The sequence below is a fragment of the Mustelus asterias genome, chromosome 4 (genome assembly GCF_964213995.1).
Source record: "Mustelus asterias chromosome 4, sMusAst1.hap1.1, whole genome shotgun sequence".
In the NCBI taxonomy this organism is placed as follows: domain Eukaryota; kingdom Metazoa; phylum Chordata; class Chondrichthyes; order Carcharhiniformes; family Triakidae; genus Mustelus; species Mustelus asterias.
Window position 1 is genome coordinate 137,464,726 of NC_135804.1, and position 26,079 is coordinate 137,490,804.

A 26,079-nucleotide genomic window follows, 5' to 3' on the forward strand; every position below is an offset into this window, starting at 1 on the left:
ACCAGAAACCTACCACAGAGGAGGGGGTTGGCGGAAAATCTTGGGCACAGTCCCTCCATTGCTAGCCCAGTACTAACCACTACCCCACCTTGCCATTTTTGTGCACACTGTCCTGATCTGGCTTGACATTTTCTACTGGTGCTCAGTCTGACAGTGTCCAATTGGCCTGTGTGGCAGATAATATTCACTTTCACCATCTGCTCAACTGATGAATAACAGCAACAGATCCCTTTGACATGAGACAATGAACTTATTGTCAACGTCCAACACGATTTTTATCCTTGCCGATCAATGAAGACTAAACTGCTGTGTGTTGTAGAGGATGAACTGTATTTCTTCTAAGGAGAAAGCATAAACACCACTATCATTGAAGCATTAAAATAATAAATACATGCAAAATGTTTAAGAGCAGAGCATATGGGGACGTGTGAGGAATTGTATGTTGAGAACAAAAGAGAGACTGTTTCTGCTCACATCCAGTTAGCATCTGTGTCACGTTTTAAAGTTATTCAGTATCAGGGATTATTTAAACAACACCTATGCACTAATCTGAAATAAATAGAAATGGTGAAGAATTGCCAAAACTTTTAGTGTGTAACAGCTACCCATCTTTTTCATGTTTAGGGCACGGCGGGGGGTTGGGGGTCCGGGGGAGGGGGACGGGGGGGAGGGGGGGGATAGTATTTCATGGAAAATGAACTACAAGAAAAAATGCACAGTGATTTCCATTCAGTGGTTTAGAAAAGTTAAACTTCATTTATTAGTGTTACAAGTAGGCTTACATTAACACTGCAATGGAGTTACTGTGAAAATACCCTAGTCGCCACACTCTGGCACCTGTTTGGGTTCACTGAGGGAGAATTTAGCACAGCCAGTGCACCTAGCCAGCACGTCTTTTGGACTGTGGAAGGAAACCAGAGCACCCAGAGGAAACCATGCAGACAGGGGGAGAATTAACAGACTCTGCACAGTCAACCAAGCGGGGAATTGAACCCGGGTCCCTGGTGCTGTGAGGCAGCAGTGCTAGCCACTGTGCCACCGTGCCACCCTATAACTGAGGGAGATTTTTTCTTTATTCATTTATGGGACATTGGCATCGTTGGCTGGCCAGCATTTAGTGTCCATGGCTAGTTGCCCTTGTTCAGAGGGCACTTGAAAGTCAACCACATTGCTGTGGCTCTGGAGTCACATGTAGGCCAGACCAGATAAGGGTGGCAGACTCCCTTCCCTAAAGGACACTAGTGAACCAGATGGCTGTTTCCGACAATGGTTTCATGGTCATCAGTAGATTCTTAATTCCAAATATTTTTTTTATTGAATTCAAATTCCACCACCTGCCATGATGGGATTCGAACCTGAGTCCCAGAACATTAGCTGAGTTTCTGGATTAATAGTTCAGCAACAATGCCACTAGACCACTGCCTCCCCTGGTCATCAGCAATTGGACCTGAAGCCACAGATGGAGCCGTCAATACTCAAGATTCAGCATTTTGTTATGTTTGTTGCTATTACTTTTTTTTCAGGCTAGCACAACTCTGTAAATTATACTGCCCTTTATTTTGAAGTCCTATTTCTGGCTTATAGAATATATCTCTATGTTGGCAAATGCCCCTTTAAGAGAACAAGTCAGATGACCCAGGACTCAAGCTCCACCCTGGGTGGAGCTTGCCTCACCAGTCTTGCGCTGACTGTGCTACGCTAAAGACTTGTTAATAAACTGTTCCAGTTGGCATACCACCACTAATCTCGTGGACTTTTATTGGTCTCAGTATGTGTGGCATGGTGGCACAGTGATTAGCACCGCTGCCTCACTGCGACAGGGACCTGGGTTCGATTCCCGGCTTGGGTCATTGTCTGTGTGGCATTTGCACATTCTCCCCGTGTCTGCGTGGGTTTCCTCCGGGTGCTCCGGTTTCCTTCCACAGTCCAAAGATGTGCGGGTTAGGTGGATTGGCCATGCTAAATTGCCCCTTAGTGTCAAGGGGACTAGCTAGGGTAAATGGGATTATGGGGGTCTACCCTAACAATCTAACACTACTTCGTTGGCTGTGAAGTGTGTTGCAATGTCCTGAGGATATGTAACGTACCATAAAAATGAAAGTCTTTCTTCCTCTTTCACTAATTAAACTTTTAACTAGTTCTAGGAAAAAGAAACAAGAAACTAAACAACTACCTCAAGTGAAAGTCCTTGAGAGTTCAGATCTGCTAAACACCTTCATGTTGTTTAGATCCTGGATGTATAGAAATAATTTTTTTATATTTTAAAATTCATTTGTGGGTCAAGGGTGTCGCTGGCTGGCCAGCATTTATTGCCCATCCCTAGTTGCCCGAGGACAGTTGAGAGTCAATCACATTGCTGTTGATCTGGAGTCACATGTAGATCAGACCAGGTAAGGACAGCAGATTTCCTTCTCTAAAGGGCATTAATGAACCAGATGGGTTTCATGGTCATCAATAGATTCTTAATTCCAAATATTTTTTCTTGAATTCAAATTCCACCACCTGCCGTGGCAGGATTTGAACCCAGGTCCCCAGAACACTAACTGAGTTTCTGGATTAATAATCTAACTATAATACCACTGGGCCATCGCCTCTCCTTTGACAAGCTGCAGAGCAAACCTACCTTTCAGTATGGGCTGAATGGTATTCGACATGATTCATTGGGTCAGACTGACCTAGTTCAATAAAATTAGGACATAAGAAGCAACATAAACATTGCAAGCACGTAAGCCAGATTGCCATATTCATTTGAAAAGTGCATGAGTTACTGTGCATCAGTGCAAGGTATCATTGCTCTTGCTGCTCTCAAGCCCTTGAGTTGCACATCTAATCCCATTGGCAAACCCTCACACTCCTACCTGTGGTGACCTGTCCGAGCAGCAGGAACTTTGCCCCTGCACCGGTTACTAAACCCAGAGCATTTTTGAGATGCGTGCCCTGTTGCCACAGACTTATCTGTGAGTTGTCAGTTAATGCTAGAACTATAACAGCAATTCATGTTGTGCCTTTAATGTAGGCAAAACTCCCTAAAGGCACTTGGTAGAAACAAGGAGAACGAACAGCAAATTGGCTGCTGCATTTCCTACATTATGAGGGTAGCTACACTTCAAAAAGCACTTTGCTGACTGCAAAGTGCTTTGGGACGTCCTGAGGTCATGTTATATAAATGCAAGTTCGTTCTTTGCGACTGCCTCAGGTATTTGTCGGAGAAACACTTCATAAACTTTATAGGGTAAATATTCATCTCAGTCCCCAATACAGAGCTTGGCAGGATGCAGAATTCTTGTAGATTATGCAAAGAGGAGGAGGCCACCCTGTGCTTCCCAGCATCACCTTAAATGCCTTCTTCTAATTTTAAGGTTACTTTGCCTTTCATTCTGGTCTCTGCTATCAGAGGAAGCAGTTCCTTGCTATCTACTTTACCAAATAAATGGGGCGGCATGATGGCACAGTGGTTAGCACTGCTGCCTCACTGCACCAGGGACCCAGGTTCAATTCCCACCTTGGATCACTATCTGTATATCTGTATGGAGTTTGCACATTCTCCTCGTGTCTGCGTGGGTTTCCTCCAGGTGTTCCGGTTTCCTCCCACAGTGCAAAAAGATGTGCTGGTGAGGTGGATTGGCCATGCTAAATTCTCCCTCAGTGTACCCGAACAGATGCCAGCGTGTGGCAACTAGGAGATTTTCACAGTAACTTCATTGCAGTGTTAATGTAAGCCTACTTGTGACTAATAAATCATAGAAACCCTACAGTGCAGAAAGAGGCCATTGGCCCATCGAGTCTGCACCGACCACAATCCCACCCAGGCCCCACCCCCACATATTTACCCGCCAATCCCTCTAACCTACGCATCTCAGGACACTAAGGGGCAACTTTAGCACGGCCAATCAACCTAACCTGCACATCTTTGGACTACCATAAACTTTCACGTTAACTTTAGAGTGGTACTGCCACTGGACTAGTAATCTACAGACTGGGGCTAACACCCTGGAGCGTGGGTTCAAATCCGACCAAGGCAGCTGTCTGGAATTTGAATTCTACTAGTAAATCCAAAGATGTTGGCCTAGGTGGATTGGCCATGCTAAATTGCCTCTTAGGGACTAGCTAGGGTAAATGCACGGGGTTGTGGGGATAGGGCCTGGATGGGATTGTGGTCTGTGCAAACTTGATGGACCGAATGGCCTCCTTTTGCACTGTAGGATTCTATGGCTGAGCAATGGTGACCGTGCCGACCATATTGTAAAAATCCATCTGGTTCACCAATGTCCTTCAGGGAAGAAAGTCTGCCATGCTTATCTTGTCTGGTCTACAATGTGACATGAAACTCTACAGCCATAGCGACTTGGTTGGCTCTCAACTGCCTAGCAAGCCACTCAAGGGAAACAGATGCTGGCCTTGACTGTGATGGCCACATCCCATGAAATAATAAAGGAATTAAAAATCCTTCGCTTAAACACCTCAAGTAAATCAACTCTTGATCTTCAGTACTTGAGGGACTCAGCCTTGCTACTTATTCTCATGTTTCAATGCATTGAACCTTGGCTAAATTCTGGTGAACCTGTTATACAACCAACATAAAGGCCACTATATCCTGGTACACAGATTTGAAATCAGAATGGGCTTCTAACACAGCTTTATTGCGTTGTCACATCAGTGTGTGTCTAGTCAGTTCGCCCATCAATAATTTCCAGAACGTTCTCCTCTATTGGAGCTCTGCACCAGCAGCACTACAGAAAACATTCATCCCATTTGTAAATATTTGTTCCACAGGGGAACCTTTCCCAGTTGTTGGTAACTATCTTGTGGGAGTTCCAAGGCAGATTTCAAAATGCTTTGCTATTCACCTATGCATTCCAGTACCTCTTGCTAATCTTTTCCCACGAATAATGAGGTGCATTGGGAGCTCGGGTGAGTTCCGACATATTATGTTCCATACTTTATCTCAAAAATGTCAAAAAGCAGGTTGGCCCATGTAATGTCCTGTCTATATCAGGGGTTGTGGGTTTTAACAGAAAGAAGAGAACGTGGTTTGCATAAATGGATTCAAACAAACACACAACAGGTTTTATTGAAGAGCTGCTCTCTGCACTGCATCAAACACAAAACTGAAGTAAAATAACAGCCTGTGCAAACATCCTAATGACATCACCATCAAATCATGTGATTAGCTCTTAAAGCAACCTGCAACCCTTTTAAATATACAACAGCTCAAAAATCAGATTTAAGCAAAAACACCAACTTTTAACTGGAATATCTTTATTAGGGGTGGCACGGTAGCACAGTGGTTAGCACTGCTGCTTCACAGCTTCAGGGACCTGGGTTCGATTCCCGGCTTGGGTCACTGTCTGTGTGGAGTTTGCACATTCTCCCCGTGTCTGCATGCTCCGGTTTCCTCCCACAATCCAAATTGCCCCTTAGTGTCCCGGGATGCGTAGGTTAGAGGGATCAGCGAGTAAAACATGGAGGGATATGGGGATAAGGCCTGGGTGGGGTTGTGGTCAGTACAGACTCGATGGGCCGAATGGCCTCTTTCTGCACTGTAGGGTTTCTATGATTTCTATGACTTCTATGATCTTTCATAACATTAGACACAGAGGATATTTGAATATGTAATCTGGTTTAAGGTGCATGTACATTAGGTTATTTTAACATGAAGCTGAAATTGGCTGCTGAGCTCTAGGTGTGCCATTCCCTCCCCTTCCCCCCACTTCACTGATAGCCCCCCCCCCCCCCCCCCCTGGCAGTGTTACCTCCCTCCCTCGCCCTTCGATCGCCAATCCACAGAGTTCCCCTCCTCCCCCCCAGCCTAGCGGAGTTCTGTCCTTTGTCCCACCCTGGCAGAGTTCCCCCCTTCCCTCCCACCTTTTTCACAGTAACTTCATTGCAGTGTTAATGTAAGACTGCTTGTGACTAGTAAATAAATAAACTTTACTTTTACCTTGGCAGAGGTCCCCTCTTTCCTCTCACCCTGGCAGAGTGCCCATTCCCTCCCCCCCTGTAATAGCTCCACCCACTTAGCACTGCCACTGGCACAGTTATTGTGCCCAGTGAGAAGTGACAGGTTGCCTGGTGGGCAGTGCCAGGGGTGGGCAGTGCCAGGGTACCTGTTGGGCACTTCCAGGGTGGCATTGCCATTGGACACTGCCCAGTCATGCCCACAACCACCCAGGAGGCTTCAATGGTCTCCGATCCTCCCGGTGAGGCCATCACACCTGGTTTCAGCTGGTGGAGACCATACATGATTCTTGTTGGGGAGAACCTCAACCATGTCATTCATATTTAAGTCAGCTTTGCGCCCTTTCTGGGTGCAAAACAGGGCTGGTACGATCGAAAAGCTGGGCGTGAACCTGATTTTTTGCCGCCCGCCCAATCTTATCACCTTACCTCACTGAAAATCGGGTGGGATGAGGTTGGAAGATTGCGCCCCAAGTTCTCATTCCAGAGGATACTCCAGTGCAAATATTTCTTGAGGAAAATGGTTTCCAGCTGGGAAGTCCAACCATTTGTGTTACAGTCTGTTTCACAATGCAACATTAAGAGCCTTGTTCTCAACTTTGATTTTTGATTTGATTTGATTTATTATTGTCACATGTATTAACATACAGTGAAAAGTATTGTTTCTTGCGCGCTATACAGACAAAGCATACCGTTCATAGAGAAGGAAATGAGAGAGTGCAGAATGTAGTGTTACAGTCATAGCTAGGGTGTAGAGAAAGATCAACTTAATGCAAGGTAAGTCCATTCAAAAGTCTGACAGCAGCAGGGAAGAAGCTGTTCTTGAGTCGGTTGGTACGTGACCTCAGACTTTTGTATCTTTTTCCCGATGGAAGAAGTTGGAAGAGAGAATGTCTGGGGTGCGTGGGATCCTTTTTTATGCCGGCTGCTTTACTGAGGCAGCGGGAAGTGTAGACAGAGTCAATGGATGGGAGGCTGATTTGCGTGATGGACTGGGCTTTGTTCACGACCCTTTGTAGTTCCTTACTGCAGCCAATCGTGAACTTGCAAAGAGTAGGATTGCTAAAATTGATTGGCCATAATTCTGGAGGTGTCATCAGATGACCTCTGACCTCTAACTGCCCTACCTGCTTTGGTTGGTCAATGCATCCATGCTCTCAACACCCCTTCCTGCGCCCACTGGAAAGCAAACAGACTCTGAATCCGTCAATTCTTAACTGTGGGCCAAACCTTTCCTCAATGCGCAATATTTTTTGTATCTAATAAGAAACTACTGAAGAAACAAAGAAAGAAACTAATGAGATATCACAGTTATTTTTGCCTCTGTGATTTTTTGATTGCCTGTCGCAGAATCCCAAAGATTTGTCTGTAATAGCTGGAGATTCCAGGGCAATCCTGGAGGGTTAACAGCCCAAGTGCAGGGCAGCACAAACCACCTGACCCAAGCTCGTGCCCAACTGTCTGCAATGAAAAAGAAAGAGCTTTTTGCGCATGCCCTAGGACCTGAAATGCTCAGTGCAGTTTCCATGCATGAAAGCCAAAGCTGTTTCACAATGACACAACAGGCGGCATGGTGGCACAGTGGTTAGCGCTGTTGCCTCACAACACCAGGGACCCCAGGTTCAATTCCCGACTTGGGCCACTGTCTGTGTGGAGTTATCCCCGTGGCTTCGTGGGTTTCCTCTGGGTGCTCCGATTTCCTCCCACAGTCCAAAAATGTGCTGGTTAGGTGGATTGGCCATGATAAATTGTCCATTAGTGTCAGGGGGATTAGCAGGGTAAATATATGGGGTTACATGGGTAGGCCTGGGTTGGATTGTTGCTGGTGCAGGCTCGTTGGGCCGAATGGCCTCCTTCTGCATTGTAAGGATTCGATGATTCTAAGAACTATGACTGAATTATTAGGAAGCTTTCCGATAGATTTATATGGTGGCACAGTGGGTAACACTGCTGCCTCACAGCTACAGGGACCCGGGTTCGATACTGGCCTCGGGTGGTTGTGTGGGATTTGCACATTCTCCCTGTGCCTGCGTGGGTTTCCTCCGGGTGCTCTGGTTTCCTCCCACAGTCCAAAGATGTGCAGTTTAGATGGGTTTGGCCATACTAAATTGCTCTTTAGTGTCACAAGGTGTGTAGATTAGGGGGATTATCTATGGTAAATGCGTGGTGGTTACAGGTATAGGACTTGGGTAAGACATTCCATCGGGGAGTCAGTGTAGTCCCGATGGGCCGAATGGCCTCCTCCTGCACTGTTGGGATTCTGTGATGGATTCTATGATATAAACATCCATACACAAATTGCAACTGGAGGAAAAGAGGGCTCATGACTTGTGAACGTGAACAAGTGTGCTCTGCTTTCCAAAATTGACCATGGCGACAATGAGTGGGGAAGAATAAAGGAATTGTCATGCAACGTGGCAAATTTCAGGTTGTAGCTGAGGAAGACTGCCCATTTTAGTCTCTGAAACTTGCCTCACCTCAGAATGTTATTTGTGAAGGAAAAATATCTTCAAACACTGCCTGGCGGCTCTTCAGTGGAATGTTGGTATTTGAATTTGGCTGCATGTTGTTGGCCACCTCTCAGCAGCTCTCAGACAGGCTCGTAGATCAAGTGCATCTTTTGGAGTGAAGCACGGGCCCGGAATTTACTGGCGTGGGGAATTTTGTGGCAAGCGCCAACTTTCTTCCTGAGCTTTCAGGCCCAGTTAATTTGATGCTGCCAGATGCTGGCAGTGGAGGATGGCCATGGTGATTTGGGGGCCACTGGGTTTGTGGGAGCAGCAAGAGCAACAGGGTGAACATTCATTGACCTGAAACATTAACCCTGCTCCTCTTGCCACAGATGCTGCCAGACCTGCTGCGAATTTCTTGCATTTTCTCATAGAATCCTAGAATCCCTGCAGTGCAGAAGGAGGCCATTTGGCCCATCGAGTCTGCACTGACCACTGGAAGGGATACAATCCCCATAACCCTACTTATGTTCCCTCCTAACCACCTGACACTAAGGGACAATTTAGCATGGCCAATCCACCTTACCCGCGCATCTTTGGAGTGTGGGAGGAAACCGGATTACCTGGAGGAAACCCACGCAGACACGGGGAGAACGTGCAGACTCCGCGCAGACAGTGACCCAAGCCGGGAATCGAACCCGGACCCCTGGCGCTGTGAGGCATCAGTGCTAACCACTGAGCCATCGTGCCGCCCCAGTTTATATTTCAGATTTCCAGCATCCGCAGTATTTTGCATTTTGTTGTCGGAGTGACTGAGTATTGCCTCAACCAGTGAAATTTAAGAATACTGGAAAAGAGTAGTAGGCAGAGAAGAAAATAGAATGAATGAGAGACAAATTAAAAACAGGAAGGGAGATAATAGGAGGGAAAGAAAGAGTAGATTAAGAGAGAAAGAGAAGAAAGTAGAGATTCAACATGGAAAAGAAACAAACGCGTTAAATTTTAACGAAATATCTGCAAACAGTTTATTAGCTGCCGGTGTGAGAGTCCCAGAGTGGAGTTTTATGGCCCTATCATGGCGGCAGCCGTGAAATGTGATGAGGCGTTCAAAGTCCATTGATTTCGACGGGACTGGAAAATTCCACTGGAGGGGATACAATTCCGGCCACAGTTTCAGTTGTTCCCTCTCTGTGCCTTCAAGGTTGAGTGACATTTGAGAACCATAAAACATCCCATTGGTGTCATCCTTACTCTGTGAAATACCAGCCTTAAATTTCTGCAAAATGTTTCATTCATATTTACGGTGCTAATCCATGACAGGCAGGACACTGGGAAGCTGAGTGGAACAGATGGATCTTGGAGTACTTATTCACAGATCCCTGAAGGCAGCAGAGCAGGTGAACAGGATAGTTAAGAAGGCATATGGGACACTTACATTGATCAATCGTGTCATAGGTTATTAGAGCAGGGAGTTTATGTTGGAGCTGTACAGAACGTTGGAGGCCACAACTGCAGTACTGTGTGCAGTTCTGATCACCTCATGATAGGAAGGATGTGATTGCACTTAGAGGGGGTACAGAGGAGATTTACCAGTCCCTAAACCCTGCCTGCATTCAGCTGTCAAACCTCAAGCTGTTCTATCTATGAGAGATATAACTTCATATTTTATTTTGGTTGTCCCATGTTAATTTAATTAACCTGGAAGTTTGGAAAGGGCACCATAGAACATTGCTCACTTGTTTTCAGCAACAATATCTCGTGAATGTTTTCCACATTGTCACCAAAGCATTGCCTCCATCCTAAAGCAGCACGGTGGCACAGTGGTTAGTACTGCTGCCTCACAGCACCAGGGACTCGAGTTCTATTCCTGGCTTGGGTCACTGTCTGCATGGAGTTTGCCCGTTCCCCGTGTCTACATGTGTTTCCTCTGGATGCCCCCGTTTCCTCCCACAGTCCAAAGATGTGCGGGTTAGGTGGATTGGCCATGCTAAATTGTCCCTTAATGTCAGGGGGACAAGCTAGGGTAAATGCATGGGGATAGGGGGATAGGGCCTGGGTGGGATTGTGGTCACTGCAGACTCAATGGGCCGAATGGCCTCCTTCTGCGCTGTAGGATTCTATGAAGTGATTAAAGTGCGGTGCCCATGATTAGACACAATATTCCAAAATCAGAATGGCAGGATAGGTGCAGCTTAGCAACAGGCAAGTAGCCCAGGTTGTGATTGGTTGGGTTGGTTTAAAATCCTTCCCTAATTTTATACATGGTCTCCCATGCGGCAAGATGGTACATCTGTACAACCTAAGCTGCTTATTACATATTTGCGTTTCCCCCCTGCCGGTGACTTCAAGCAGAGACAGAATTTTATCAGTCAGGGAATGGAGATAAGCCGAGACATTCAGGTATCATCACAATCTCTCGAGACTTCTCTCCTTTGGGGGACAAATGGAGAAAAATTGAAGAAATAAAGACAAAATAATGGAAAAGAGAGCAGGGAAAGGGTTGGAGGGGATTGAGTTTTCATTTAAACAGGCCCCTTGCAAGGGCAGAAAGCTGACAGGGCTGGGATTTCACTGGGAAGGTGGTCCTCCAAATTAAGAACAGTGCAGCACTCTGAAAATCTGATTTACTTCTCTTCTGTTCCTGGATTTTTAATTTTCCACCAAGTGGAATTACTAAAACATTCTGTGTGCAGACATTCCGCAACTCCTCCGCCAACAAGGTAAATATTAGAAGATTCATTATTGCTCCAAACATGATGGGTTTTTTCACCTCAAGGTTTTGTGAGCAGGGAAAGCCCAAGATTATTGGCTCTTGCACTAATTGGGGAGCATTAAATGGCTTTCACACTTCTACGCAAACGATGTTGATGAATTTATTGAAGAGTTTCATTGGATCTTCAATAGTTCTGATCAGCTCCTTCAACAATTCAAGGTTTTACGTGTCCAGATCACCACAACCTGTCTTGGTTCCCCCAAGCCGACGCTATAGTTAGAAAAGCCCACCAACGCATCTACTTTCTCAGGAGGCTAAGGAAATTTGGCATGTCCACCACGACTCTCACCAACTTCTACAGATGCATCATAGAAAGCGTCCTTTCCGGTTGTATCACAGGTTGGTATGGCTCCTGCTCTGTCCAAGACCGCAATGAACTACAAAGGGTCATGAACGAAGCCCAGTCCATCACTCAAACCAGCCTCCCACCCATTGACTCTGCCTACACTTCCAGCTGCCTCACAGCACCAGTGACCTGAGTTCCAATTCAGCCTTGGATCACTGTGTGAAGTCTGCATGTTCTCCCCTGTGCCTGCGTGGGTTTCCTCCGGGGGCTCCGGTTTCCTTCCACAGTCCGAAGGATGTGCTGATTAGGTGCAGTGGCCCGTGCTAAATTCTCCCTCAGTGTACCCGAACAGGTGCCGGAATGTGGCGACTAGGGGATTTTCACAGTAACTTCATTGCAGTGTTAATGTAAGCCTACCTGTGACACTAATAAATAAACTTAAACTTTAAAAATGCCTCTTTATTTCATAATAAAGTAAAAATGAAGGCTGGGAGAGTTGTGAGGAGGCAGTCAGATTATCTAAAGGAAAGCTGTGAGGGCTCTTGCTGAGATTAGAAATGCTGTCTTGCTTGAATTAAATATGATGAGACACTGGTGTGGGCTTGCATGACATGTTCTTTATTTTATGTTATAAGACAAAGGTATATAGCACAACATGAGTCCAGTGAAGGTCAAAATTGAGAAGCCAAAAAGAACAGTATTAGAAACATGAATAAGCACTTCAGCAACAATGAGGGTGTGGTTTGAGCTGAGGGAGTAAGTGGATTTGAAGATAATTAAGATATGGGGCTTGAAATTCAGTTGCAGATGAAACAGGATTCTGTGTACAGCCTGTTTCATCCTGAATGAGCAACCAAGAAAGAGATGGAGCTCGGGAAAAGATCAATGAGCTCATCTCATGCATCTGAAATAATATTTTTTGAAGAAAGTATTTAATCGAAGGAAATTCTATCCCTGTTAAATTGGTGGTGTCTATTCACACCCACTGTGTCAGCCAATGGATTGGATGGGAGTGGGATGTAAGACATGGCAAACAGTTGGGCTGGAATTTTACCACCTCGCCCGCCATGGGAATTGGAGCGGGCGAGGGGTGGACAACTGGAAGGTTCATTGACCTCGGGCAGGGTTTAACGGTTTCGGGACGAGCAAGGCCGTAAAATCCTTTATCTCTCTCAAAATAAATTCTAGTCACTCCGATAATAGAGTAGATTTTAAAAGATTGTCTGCGACATACAACAGATATCACTCCTGAAACTAAGTCCGTTAATCAATGCAGGATAACCTCTCTAGCAAATTGCAGTGAGTGGAGGATAGTTATATATACAAGCTATGGACAGAACGCTATGGAGGTGATGGGAGTCTCAGTCGCTACTGGAGAGTCAGTGAGAGCCCGGCACCATCTCGTTTCAAGACCCACTGTGTCCTATGCCACTCAGGCATTTAATCGGCCAGCAGCGGATCTTTCCCTGGAATCATGGACCCCAGTGGTTGAGATCCTGCCTGCTGAGTGCTGTCGGCCAATCAAAGACCAGCAACCCTTCTGTACTCAGCAGCACCAGTGTGGAGAAGGTGGCTGCTGTTGGTACTACACCCGCCTGAGGCCATGGTTCGAGGATGGGCCAAGGCAAAGGTGAATGCTGACAGAATGTGGCCCTGGAGCAGGTGAGCTGGCAACGAGGCAGTGGGGTGGCTCTCATTGAGCTTCTTCCTGATGCCAGGTCCCTCGATCAATACTATTGCCTCTTTGATGAAAAATGGCACATGTTTACTTTTCATTTCATTAGAACAATGTACAAGAATATGTAAAGGAAACAACAATTCACACTTCATGAGTCCTGGGGACTCTGGGTCCCCAGAACATTAGCTGAGTTTCTGGATTAATAGTCTAGCAATAATACCACCAGGCTATCACCTCCCCACAATGCCCAGAGCCCTTCATCCCAAGGACCTAATTAGGATGGGGGCAAGAAGCTGCTGCCATCCCCACCTGCTACACTCCCACCTCATTAAATACCCCCCCACCACAACCACCACCATCAAACTCACAGCGGGGGGGAGGACACACCAAACTTCTGCCTGTGGGTGTAAAACCCATCAGAATGACTTCGAACCACGTGATCTCCAGGAGTCCTGGACAAGAGGATTTCTCAAACATTCCCTTTCTGGCAGAGAATAATGGTGTCGCTGTATGCAACCAAGTTAGAGGGGTCATCGGTGTATATAATCAAAGATAATCTTGTGACTATGAATGTTGACTCATTCAAGCAACTCATTCATTTCAAGGTCCTTCTTACTGCAGCATAAAATGTCTCCAACCCAGAGTTCTCTGCACTGCAGGGAACCGCAATTTAATAATATTCCTTTTAATGCAATTATTATTTCTACTCAGAAACTTAATTATATCAAATATAATGGAGAACTGTACTTTACTAAGTAACTGTTTGATTTGCTACATAATGCCAGTCACTGTGGTTCAAAATTAGTACTTTAAATTGATAGACTATGTAAACACAAGTGTCGTTAATGTATCAGTAAAATACACAAGAATTCTTCCTCCCAGCTCACATTTTGCTGCTTTTGTTACAGGGCCGTCATGTCAAGACGGGACAGCTGGCAGCCATTAAGGTCATGGATGTCACAGAGGTGAGTTTGTAATTCATGACGGTGTACATCATCTCTGAACGAATTTTCTTCTGTTTCTATTATATTTTCTAAACTGTATTGGAGATCGCGTGCTCCAAATGTGGTTGTGCGATATGTGCAAAAGGCAAGGTGGGGGTAGGCCGAGTAATTTTTCCCTCAAAATCCACACTGGATATTTCACTCTTTTGGATATTTATTTCTTCAGCATCACTCAAAGCGGATCAAGTTAAGACAAGGTTCCGGCAGCACAGTGGTTAGCACTGTTGCCTCATAGGGACCCAGATTCAAATCTGGCCTCGGGTCACTGTCTGTGTGGGGGTTGCACATTCTCCCCATGTCCGCATGGGTTTCCTCCCGGTGTTCCGCTTTCCTCCCAGTCGAAAGATGTGCCGGTTAGGTGGATTCATAGAATCATAGAATCCTACAGTGCGAAGGAAGTCATTCAGCCCATCGAGTCTGCACTGACCACAATCCCACCCAGGGCCTATTCCCATAACCCCATGCATTTACCCTCGCGAGTCCCCCTGACACTAAGGGGCAATTTAGCATGGTCAATCCACCTTAGTGTCAGGGGGACTCACTAGGGTAAATACATGGGGTTACAGGGATATGACCTGGGTTGGATTGTTGTCCCTGCAGGCTCGATGGGCTGATTGGTCTCTTTCTGTACTGTAGCTACTCTATGATTCTTTGCAGGTGCGACTGGGTTCCTGCAGAGAATTTTCTTGACATCGCCTAACCATACAAGACTAAAAGAAGTGGGTCACCATATCTAGCTTAACAAGGAGTTTTTTCTCAAATTGGTAACCATTTTGGCCATGTAAAGATCTTTTTAGTTTCACCTTTAGCAGTTCCTAACAACAAGCAGTTGTTAGCATGCAAAGCGTGCAATTCTCGCTGAGTGTTTGAAGCCTTGTTTGGCTGTTCACATTATGTCACGTCTTTCGTTTCCGAACCGGAAGTTGCAGCTTGGTTTCTAACCTCCATCCCTCCCACACCTCCACCAGTTGTTGGGGAATATGATCATCACTGGCTGGATCAATCTTTATCGCCCACCCCAACTTGTCCTTGAGAAGGTGGTGATGAGCTGCCTTCTGAAATCTCTGCAGTCCATTGGTGGTACATCCACAGCGCTGTTGGGTAGGGGTTCCAGGATTTTGACCGAGCAACAATAAAGGAAAATGATGCCAGAGTCCCAATTCTGGAATTCTCATTCCCAAACCTGGCACCCACCTTCTTCAGCAGGGGAAAAGTGAGGGAAGGTTGTAGTTTGCTCATCCGTTGCTCGCGAAGGCAGCTGTAGATGTCCAAAACATAACTCATGGACTTTACAATCTTTAGGAGAAGACCTAAATTTACAGGAGCTCTTTAATGAGCTATCCCTTTGAATTGGTCCACCAATAGATTTTGGAGAAGCCCTTTGCAAGAGGTGGTGCCCTTTGCAATTGTTAAAAATAGACATGAATGTGTGTAAAATGTGGATAAACCCATTTGAACTGTCAGGGCATTTAAATCTCCTGTTCTGCAAATTAACAAAAGTATTCAGTTAAAGGGACTAAGTACTTGAAAGAACTGTCTTTTTATCACGGATTGTGAAATTGAAGGAATTTAAAAGTAGTGAATGGCATTTTATTGGTGAGAGTGTTTCACTTAAATCGTGAAGTTATCAGAGGACACTGAGAACTTTTATTTTATTTCATCTAAGCATGAGGTCTGCCTATGGTGGATTTTGGGAGTGTTGGCATTGAAATTGTAAGGGAAAAGGGTAGTGGTTCAAATGACTTGGTACTAAGTTGATTCAGAGGATATAAGGAGACATGGGCGGTGGCTAAAGAGGTATAAGTTGGCATGGAGGGAATGAGGATCCTTGGGGGAGTGGGTGGGGGCCTGAGGTAGCATGAGTTGGCAGGGATAGTGAATGAGGAATGTGTGGAATGAACAGCTTTGAGGGCTGAAGGTTTGGGGCTGTTTTTGTTTTCTTCATTGTCTTATAAGTCCCGGAATATGAAGGAGTGCTTTTCAGCTAGCCCGGCTCTGTACTGGGCAGCCTCTGTGGCCATCTCTGCATTGTATCTAGGAGTGGTGAGCATGACTCCTGCTAACACCTGCTCCCCGCCAAGAACAGAAATTGGAGCACCAGGAGCGCTTTGTTCCAAAATTCATGACTCTGCACTCCCAACTTGCTACAGTGATTATATAGTTGCTATGTGTAGCTTTCATATACACAGCATACACTCTGATGTAATATGACAGTTTGTTTGCATATTTTTGGCTTTTTATAGCTATAGAATAGACACCATTCTCAAAATAGACCACAGTGTTTATTCAAAGCGTTTGAGTTTTTAGCAAGGCTGATTAGCTGCACACTCATGTAAACTGTGGCTGATCTGTCACTAGTACTTGTACAGACAACATTTTGTTTAGCTGTTACTTTTCACACCATGTGTTTTGGGAGTGCATTGTGCATAAAAATTAATGCCTTCTGTAATTGATCAATTGAATCATCGATCGCAATGATTTTTGTTTTTGGGAGTGCAGAGTCATGAATTTTGGAACAAAGCGCTCCTGGTGTTCCAATTTCTGTTCTTGGCGGGGAGCAGGTGTTAGCAGGAGTCATGCTCACCCCTCCTAGATACAATGCAGAGATGGCCACAGAGGCTGCCCAGTACAGAGCCGGGCTAGCTGAAAAGCACTCCTTCATATTTCGGGACTTATAAGACAATGAAGCGACTGGCAGCCCAACGTTTCAGTCATCTAAACATGTTCGCACTTATCAATAAATCAACAGAACTGTGATTCAACAGAAGGTAGTTTCTCAGTGAAAAATAAAAACATCAACCACTGCTTTGGTACCTTACGGATGATGGCAAGCGTCCTCTGTCAAAGCTGGAGAGGTCATAGCCATTCATTGCTACACAGTGGCACAGTGGTTAGCACTGCTGCCTCACAGCGCCAGGGACCCGGGTTCGAGTTCTGGCTTGGGTCACTGCACGTTCTCCCTGTGTCCGCGTGGGTTTCCGCCGGGTGCTCCGGTTTCCTCCCACAGTCCGAAAGACGTGCTGGTCAGGTGCATTGGTTAAATTCTCCCTCAGTGTATCCAAACAGGCGCCGGAGTGTGGCCACTAGGGGATTTTCGCAGGAACTTCACTGCAGTGTTAATGTAAGCCTACGTGTGACACTAATAAATCAACTTCAACTTGCAAGCAGATATCATCTCCATTCATCCACCCAAACTGAATACTGCACAGCTCCTGTTTGGTGAAAGTGAATGGAAGTTGCTGAATCTTAGGGTTAGTTCTGGGCTGTAGAGGAATTTGGCTCAATGTCTGGCCAGCTCTGCTGGGACGCCAGAAAATGTTGTTTTTTCAATGCCCACTGAGGAAATTGCAGCCATTAAGGCCACGGCGACTGCTTCGAACTCTAAAGAATACACATGCATGTACACCATGACCTATAGTTATGAAAATAAGGATATAATGGAAGTAAATTGATGGTCAGAAATTGTGCTGCTACAGAACCTTTCTCGTGTGCTGAGCTCCAATTCAGAAAGTGCTTACAGATAGAAGTGAATCATGAGGCTTCCTGCCACACCAGGCTGCTCCTGCTGGGTCACATCATTTCCTCTTCACTGAGTGCACATTGCAATGCCCTGCTCCCCTTTTTCACACAGCATCCTTCCTCTCCTTCACAGGAAGCAAGGATCTGGGTCATTTTCTTCTCACTGTTAAGCTAATAGGGAAGTGGTTAGAACTGAGTCTTCAGATGATGGATTGCTCCCCATATTTTAATTGCGTTTGACAAGAGAAAACGTCATTACTGGCCGAAAAAAACCCGAAAAAGCCCCCCACCGTGAGTGAAATAGTCCCTGTGATTGAAAGCAGCGTGCAAGCGTGCAATTCTCGCTGAGTGTTTGAATCCTTGTTTGGCTGTTCACATTAACTATCTACGTTGCTCATTCAGCCTAAGAGGAAGAGGGCAAAGCCTGGCATTCACTTCACGCGCGGTTGGTTTGCGTCTCTCACCAGTGGGCAGATGAGATCAAGGTTCATCAGAGTCAAACTGAAATGTGGTGAGAGATGACTGACCAATGAGCCCAGCTGAAATGTACAGCTGGTTTTGTTCTTATCTAACGTACGTTGGTTGGCTCCAACTGCCTGATCTTCAATTCCTTTTTTCCCACGAGCAACTTTGTTTCACCGCCGCCTTTCACCCCTGAACCTGCCGGTGTATAAATATGGCCTGCATCCCATCGCGTTAACCTCATAGCTTTCCACCCTTTACAGGTCTTTAATTAGACTATCCAGTTGTAGTTCGTCACCACCATTACTGTCAGCATCCTAAGCTGTAACCTATGCTAAAACATTACCAGCACCGCCACCGACGTGAACACAGTCAATCTGGGTTTGTGCCTTTGTGTACTTGTTCCACCTTCCTAAACAGGACATGGTACTGGATCTAAAGGGTTACTTTTATCTCTCTTAAACACAAACAAAGGAAGAACTGGTGTTTGGAGGGTTGGGGGATGCATTTACAAAATGGCAGCAACCCCTTTTTCGAATCGAATGTAATTGACACGGGGAGTGCTCAGGATGGGTTCAAATCCCATTGAGAAATTGGGCCCATCGAGTCTGCACCGACTCTCCAACAAAGCATTTCACCCAGGCCCATCCTCCTGCCCTATCCCCATCACCCCACATATTCACCCCGCTAATCCCCTTAAACTACATCTATAGGCTAAACCTGGGCCAAGTGCTGGCGAGTGGGATTAGGAGGGCAGGTCAGGACCTTTCATGCGTCGGTGCAGACTCAATGGGCTGAAGGGCCTCTTATGCACTGTAGTATTCTGTGATTCTACACATCGTTGGATACTAAGGGGCAATTTAGAATGGCCAATCAACCCAACCCGCACATATTTAGACTGTGTGAGGAAACCGGAGCACCCGGAGGAAACCCACGCAGACACGGGGACAACAGAATCATTGCGGGCGAGAGGCGGACAATGGAAATGTCCATTGGCCTCAGGCAGGAATTTTCGGTCTCGCTCGAGCGAGGCCATAAAATCCCACTCATTGGCCCTGGTTTTACTGGCATGGCCGGCCAAGGCTCGTAAGATCTTGCCCAAGGCCAACGGAGAATTCTGTTCTGCAGGCCACGCCGCCCCGATTCCGGGGTAGGTGAGGCGGTAAACCTCCGGCAATAGAGTCATTTAGAGCATAAAATGAGGCCCTTCAGCCCATTATGTCTGCACTGGCTGTCAAGCACCGATGTATTCTAATCCCCTTTCCTAGCACTTTGTCCGTAGCCCTGTAATAAGAACAGCTCACAGACTGCAATGATTTGATAGCTTGTACCAGATGTTTAGTTTAAATACAAACACAGATTAATAAATAATTTAACGCTGAGGGCTTTATTGACTTTTGGATGACCCAACAGTGTCATTGTTGACTCTTTTTTGATTATCTTGTACAGTGATCTGATTTGAGGCCCCACAGAGCTTTAACCAGTGTTCATTTTTCACCATTTATAATAGATGGCTGGGATTTCTCACACTTCACAATGGCACACGCCAATCGCCGTTTCTCTGATAGCAGCCTGTTGCTCTCTATGTTCAGGTGCTGGGATTATTTAAACAATGATGTTACAAAGAAGAGAAAGAAGAAAATAACTTGCATTTACCATATATACTCATGTAAAAGTCGATAGTGTGTATAAGTTGACCCCATAACCTGTGGCCTGTTAAAGGTCATTTTTCCATATAGCTCATTTAAAAGTCAACCCTTGCTTTATGGGGATCAAATGGCATGATGATTAGAGTACCTTGACCTTTGTAAATAGAGGCAGAGAGTTCAAAAGTAAGGAAATTGTATAAAACCAGTATAAACCACTTCAGCTGGAGAATTGTATCCAGTCTGGGCACCACACATTAGGAAGAATGTGAAGGGATTAGAGAGGGTGTGGAAAAGATTCACAAGAACGGTTCCAGGGATGAGGAACTTCACTCACATGGATAGAATGCAGAAGCTGGGACTGTTCTCCTTGGAGAATAGAAGGTTGAGAGGAGATTTGCTAAAGATATTCAAATTATGATGGATCTCGATAGAGTATATAGGGAGCAACTGTTCCCACTGATGGAAGGATGGGCGGCATGGTGGCAAAGTGATTAGCATGGCTGCTTTACAGCGCCAGGGACCCGGGTTCAATTCCTGGCTTGGGCCGCTGTCTGTGCAGAGGCCACATGTTCTCCCCGTGTCTGCGTGGGTTTCCTCCGGGTGCTCCGGTTTCCTCCCACAGTCTGAAAGACGTAGTGGTTAGGGTGCATTGACCCGAACAGGCGCCAGAGTGTGGCGACAAGGGGAATTTCACAGTAACTTCATTGCAGTGTTAATGTAAGCCTTACTTGTGACTAATAAATAAAAGAAACAACAACAACAAAAAAAAGGATCAAGAACCCAGAGGAAACTAGCATAAGATAATTGGCAAAAGAAGTAATCATGACATGAAGAAAATTGTGTTTCGATAGCGAGCGGTTAGGAGTTGTAATGCACTGTCTGAGAATGTGATGGAGGCAGGGTCAAGCAGGGGAATCAAAAGGGAATTGAATCATTGTCTAAAATGGAAAATGCAGGGGAATGGCATTCGGGGAATTGCTCCCGCAGAGGGCCAGCACAGACAAAATGGGCCAAATGGCCTTCTTCTGTGGTGTAAACATTGTATGCTTCTCTGATTCTATGACAATCCTGTAGAATGGTGCCTCATTCACATTGCCTATAAGATTGCATGTTGCAGTTGATAGGAGGCACGAGTTCGTTAATCAAAACAGCTTTGCCTGGGGGTGCAGGGCAAGAGTGTTGGGAAGAAGCCTGGATCATAATGATCAGCAAACTCAGTACCTGGGAGCATCCGGGCCCCTGTGCGAGTTTTCCAGCAGTGGGTCTGGCTCGACATTGGTCAGGCCTGCCGAAGTCAATGGCTATTTGCATTGCTCACCGGCCAGGCCACTGGGAAATACATCACGGGGTCGTCTTCAGCGGGACTGGAAGATCCGGCCAACAGGAAGGGCTGGAGAATCCCTAGCAGTGTATCTGTACTCAGTTACAATCAGAACCATCCCAGAAATAGCTTGCATTAAAAAACAGTATTTTATTACTTCTACAAAGTGGCGGCTTGAGTCAGAAACTGCGGTTACCGAACCATAGAATAATTCCAGTTCTTCATTTTAAACTCTTTGAGTTGCTTGGAATTTCCCACTTCAGTACAAAGTAAAAGAGATTGAGTGTTATATGTTGCTTTGCGTGATAGACCATTTGGATAGAGAAAATCCCCAATGACAATTCAATGGATAAGATATCAGTTGTTGTGAATTGGCTAGGATCAAGTGTAGCATGGTCGGCAGCCCATGGTCGGCCGCACTTGGTTGAGGTCATTGGGTTACACTGAAGCTTCATATGTTTCATATGAAGCAATTTCTTAAAGCGGCATCTCGGCCTTTTGGCTAAGATGCAAATGAGCTCAAGTCTTGGAGGAGGAACCTCCCCCTTCTCCAATCAGCTTGGCTCATGTAGATCAGGCCCAGGACAGGGTGGTTTGGTCGCTCGCCCTGTCTTGTCAGCCTGGATCTGAAATGTCTCAACTTGTTGAGACTCTGAATTGGATTTGATTTGATTGAATTGGAAAAGTATTTTTTAAAAATCAGTTGTTGTGAAGATTTGTGGTCATCCACAAGTGTGTCAGTTTCTATTTTCCTATTTTTTCATGGTTTTTCCACTGCTACGTGCATGCTATATCTCACCCTTTAAGAGAAGCGATGGCCGAGTGGTATTATCGCTAGATTATTAACCCAGAAACTCAACTAATGTTCCGGGGACCCGGGTTCAAATCTACCCGGGTTCCACTATCTGAAATAGTGGAATTTGAATTCAATTTTTAAAAATCTGGAATTAAGAATCTACTGATGACCATGAAAACATTGTTGGAAAAACCCATTTGGTTCACTCACGTCCTTTAGGGAAGGAAATCTGCTGTCCTTACCTGGTCTGGTTTACATGTGACAGCCACAGCAATGTGTTGACTCTCTACTGCCCTTGGGCATCTAGGGATGGGCAATAAATGCTGCCAGCCTGCGATGTCCATGTCCCACTAATTAATTTTTGAAAAAATTCTACTGAAACAAAACTTCTCAGAAGATTCTGTTCGTGACAGCAATTGCGTTTCCTTTTCCTGCAGCGACCATCACTGAGACACCAGGGAAGCATTAATGTCCTGGAGCTGATGCAGATTACTAATCCTTAGCATTAGCAGGTTGTGTTCTGAGTAAAGACTGGGTGAACTTTGGCTTTGCGGCATTGAATGGAGATGTCTCATATGTAACCTTATAAACTGTACAGGAAAGGTCAATCCATAAAGCTAAGCAACAACAGTCGAGCAAGCGTTCTACCTAGTCAACAGAAAGCTAATGTCTGTTGTCACTCCAAGTGTGATCAACACTTCATTCAGTCAATGGATATTAAAAGCTACAGAACCATTAAAAGAACACAAATGCTCTGCTGATTGGATAATAGATTCTACAGTGCAAGAGTGGCTGTTATGGCAATGGGCATTCATCAATAGATCTCCCGATGGGCCTCGTAGAATACAAGCCCCCCTATTCCGCCAGTGAAGGCTCACCCAATGGGGAAGAAGTAGCGGGGAGGGTGGGTGGGGGGATGGTGGTGGGGCCGGGTGGGAGGATGTTTAAAACCAACTGGCCAGCAGTTGAAAGACGTCGGGGCTGACCTGTGCACTGCAACCGCTGAGTGGTACTTCGAACATGTTGTAAATAAAAGTTGATGGTGATGGAAAACTGGCCTCGGTAAGATTATTGCAGTGAGCACGCTTCATAGTATTTCAAAGTGCTTTGAAATATCCTGAGGACATGAAAAGCCCAAAATAAATACATTATTTTGAATGGATGAGGTAGGTTTGTGGGGTGGGACAGAGAGAAAGAGAGGAAATGTCTCTTTTTTCCTTGTTCTGCTACTTTTCATTCAGCTCACATCGAACGCTTGTTGCCCTTTATGATGCATTGCCCTTATATTGTGACTCGTTGTCTTCTTGTCCCCTGGGGTTTTTCCATTTTTAATTATGTTCGTCTTTTTTTGTGCAGAGTGGTGCACGGGAGGGCGGGGGTGTGGGGGGGTGGGGGGGGGGGTGGTGGGTGTGGTGGGGTATATATGTGTGGGCTGGAGAAAAGAACAGGGGTGTTTTGTTTCTCAAGTACGTGGGGAGGATTCGGTGGGGGGGCAGAAGGGGAAATTTGAGAAGGTGACGAGGGGGCCTGAGGAGTTAGGTTACCAGTTGATACGAGTTATTGATGGACTGTGCTGTGTGCTCATAACATAGGGCGGCACGGTGGCACAGTGGTTAGCATTGCTGCCTCACAGCACCAGGGACCAGGGTTCGATTCCTGGCTTGGGTCACTGTCTGTGTGGAGTTTGCACATTCTCTCGCGTCTGTGTGGGTTTCTTCCGGGTGCTCCGGTTTCCTCCCACAGTCCAAAGATGTGCAGGTTAGGTTAATTGGCCATGCTAAATTGACCCTTACTCTCAGGGGGATTAGCAGGTAGATACGTGGGGAATGAGGCCTGGGTGGGATTGTGGTTGGTGCAGACTCGATGGGCCTCCTTCTGCACTGCAGTGATTCTTTGATTCTATAACATCATGAGCGGCTTAGCACTCAAGAGAGTGCAGGAACTTTCTTTCAACTTGTTGACTGAGCGATTCCAGTGGTTCACATGCCTGCACTCTAACAGGAGAGAATCCACTGCATCACGTTTCAAAGTCACTTGACTTCTGCTCTGTATAATTTGATTTGCTTCCTCTACACTCCATGGTGTTTGGTTTTCTCCCGAGGAGCCCCACAAAGCCATCCAGCAGATATCAGTCATAACCCCGGATACCCATATAACACTGCTTATACAGGTTGAAGAAAATCTTGTGACACAGTGGGTAGTGGTCCTGTCTCTCAGCCGGAAGCTCCGGGGTCGAGACCGACCCCAGGACTTGATGGTTAAGGAAAGTACGGTCAAACAGGTTGAGTGTCAAGCTGCGAAAACCTTCCAAACAGGCCAATGGTTGGCAGTAAGAGCAGGAGAGACTCCTGGTCAGCCACGGGGTGATGTGGAGTGGTGCCCCTCATTGCTATGAGCCCCTGGCGACAGATTTGCGACTTGTTCCAGGAATTACCAGCAATGGAAACAAACAAAAGTCTGTCTTAGTGTGCCACTAGGTGTAGAAAAAGATTGGAATACAGGTTAAAAAATGGCCCTGTCTGCATTGTAACCACCAGAAAAAGAAGTCCACTGCCTGTGGAATGCACTGATGCACTGGAATGCTTACAGAGGCAAGGAAGATAATTTAATTGGGGTGAAAAGTAAAAATGTCATGAAGAAGAGTACCTTTCATGTTTCCTGAGAGAGAACAAAATCTCAGTGGGGGGCATCCCACAGAATGTGTGTTATATTTATACACTCATATTTATTTGAAAGGAAATAACAATGCTCTACAACAAGATGACATTGTGACTCTGCCAAAGGGACCTTCCGTGGCAGCTGGGAATAGAGAAGGAATTCCCCCCTCTACCACCCATCGCCTCCATCACCCCATCAAAACTTGATGTCACATCAACTCTTGCCCCCATCCCAAATTGAAAGAACTAAGGGTGGGATTTTCCAGCCCCGCCCATTCTGGGGTCTTCCGGTCCCGTCAAAAGTCTATGGATTTTTGGCTGGCCAGTTGAATCCCCCCCCACCGAGAGTTCCGTTGCAGCGGATATGGAAAATCCTGGCTAAAGAGTTTCTATTCCTTTTGTGACTCATGTCCACAGCATGTGATTATTGTCCTCTGTCACCTCAAGTTCTTTCATTGCTGCCTCTCCCCCAAAGCATTTCAATATTTCAGATCCACGCTGGAGATAAAATGATTATAATTTTGAAGGAATTGTGAGGTATCACACTACGATGCAGACATTTGTAAATGATCTTGAAGCTTATGACTTGAAAATCTTCATATCCCACTGGCAAATTTGTGTTCAGAATGCCTGGCAGTTCTATACAAACATATGAAAAAGATGGACTAGAGAAGATGAGCTGTTCCATTGACTCTGCCCTATTCGCATGATGATTGCGACATTGGAACATCAGAACTAGACACTTGTTATCACTCAGCAGACAAGGGTTGGTTCAGTAGGTCTCATGAAGAGGATCTTTTTTTCAAAATTGATTCTTGAGATGAGGGCATCACTGGCTAGGCCAGCATTTATTGCCTATCCCTCGAGAAGGTGGTGGTGACTTGCCTTCTTGAACAGCTGCAGTCCATGTCCATGCCGACACCATAGTTAAGAAAGCCCACCAGGGCCTCAACTTTCTCAGAAGACGAAGGAAATTTGGCATGTCAGCTAAGACTCTCAACAACTTTTACTGATGCACCACAGAAAGCATTCATTCTGGCTGTATCATAGCTTGGTATTACTCATGCTCTGCCCAAGACTGCAAGAAACTACAAAAGGTCGTGAATGTAGCCCAATCCATCACGCAAACCAGTTTCCCATCCATTGACTTTTTCTACACTTCCTGCTGCCTCAGAAAAGCAGTCAGATCCCCACACAGCCCGGACATTCTCTCTTCCACCTTCTTCTATCGGGAAAAAAGATACAAAAGTGTGAGGTCATGTACCAACTGACTCAAGAACAGCTTCTTCCCTGCTGCTGTCAGACTTTTGAGTGGACTTGCCTCGCACTAAGTTGCTCTTTACATCCTAGCTATGACTGTAACACTATATTCTGCACTCCTTTCCTTCTCAATAAACGGTATGTTTTGTCTGTATTGCATGCAAGAAAACAGTACTTTTCACTGTATGTTAATACATGTGACAATAATGAATCAAATCAAATCAAAACCATGTGGGGTAGATACACCAATAGTGCTATTAGGCAGA

The 26,079-nt window shown here is 45.7% G+C and overlaps 1 protein-coding gene across 3 annotated transcripts in view; it reads left to right on the forward strand.

Annotated features, from left to right (window-relative positions):
• LOC144493006 (mitogen-activated protein kinase kinase kinase kinase 4) overlaps positions 1–26,079 on the forward strand; it is a 307,127-nt gene that overhangs the window by 63,151 nt on the left and 217,897 nt on the right. For all 3 annotated transcript variants that reach the window (XM_078211781.1, XM_078211782.1, XM_078211783.1), the window contains exon 3: positions 14,054–14,110. In XM_078211781.1, coding sequence (XP_078067907.1) covers positions 14,054–14,110 — 57 coding nt within the window. The remainder of the gene's footprint in view (positions 1–14,053; positions 14,111–26,079) is intronic.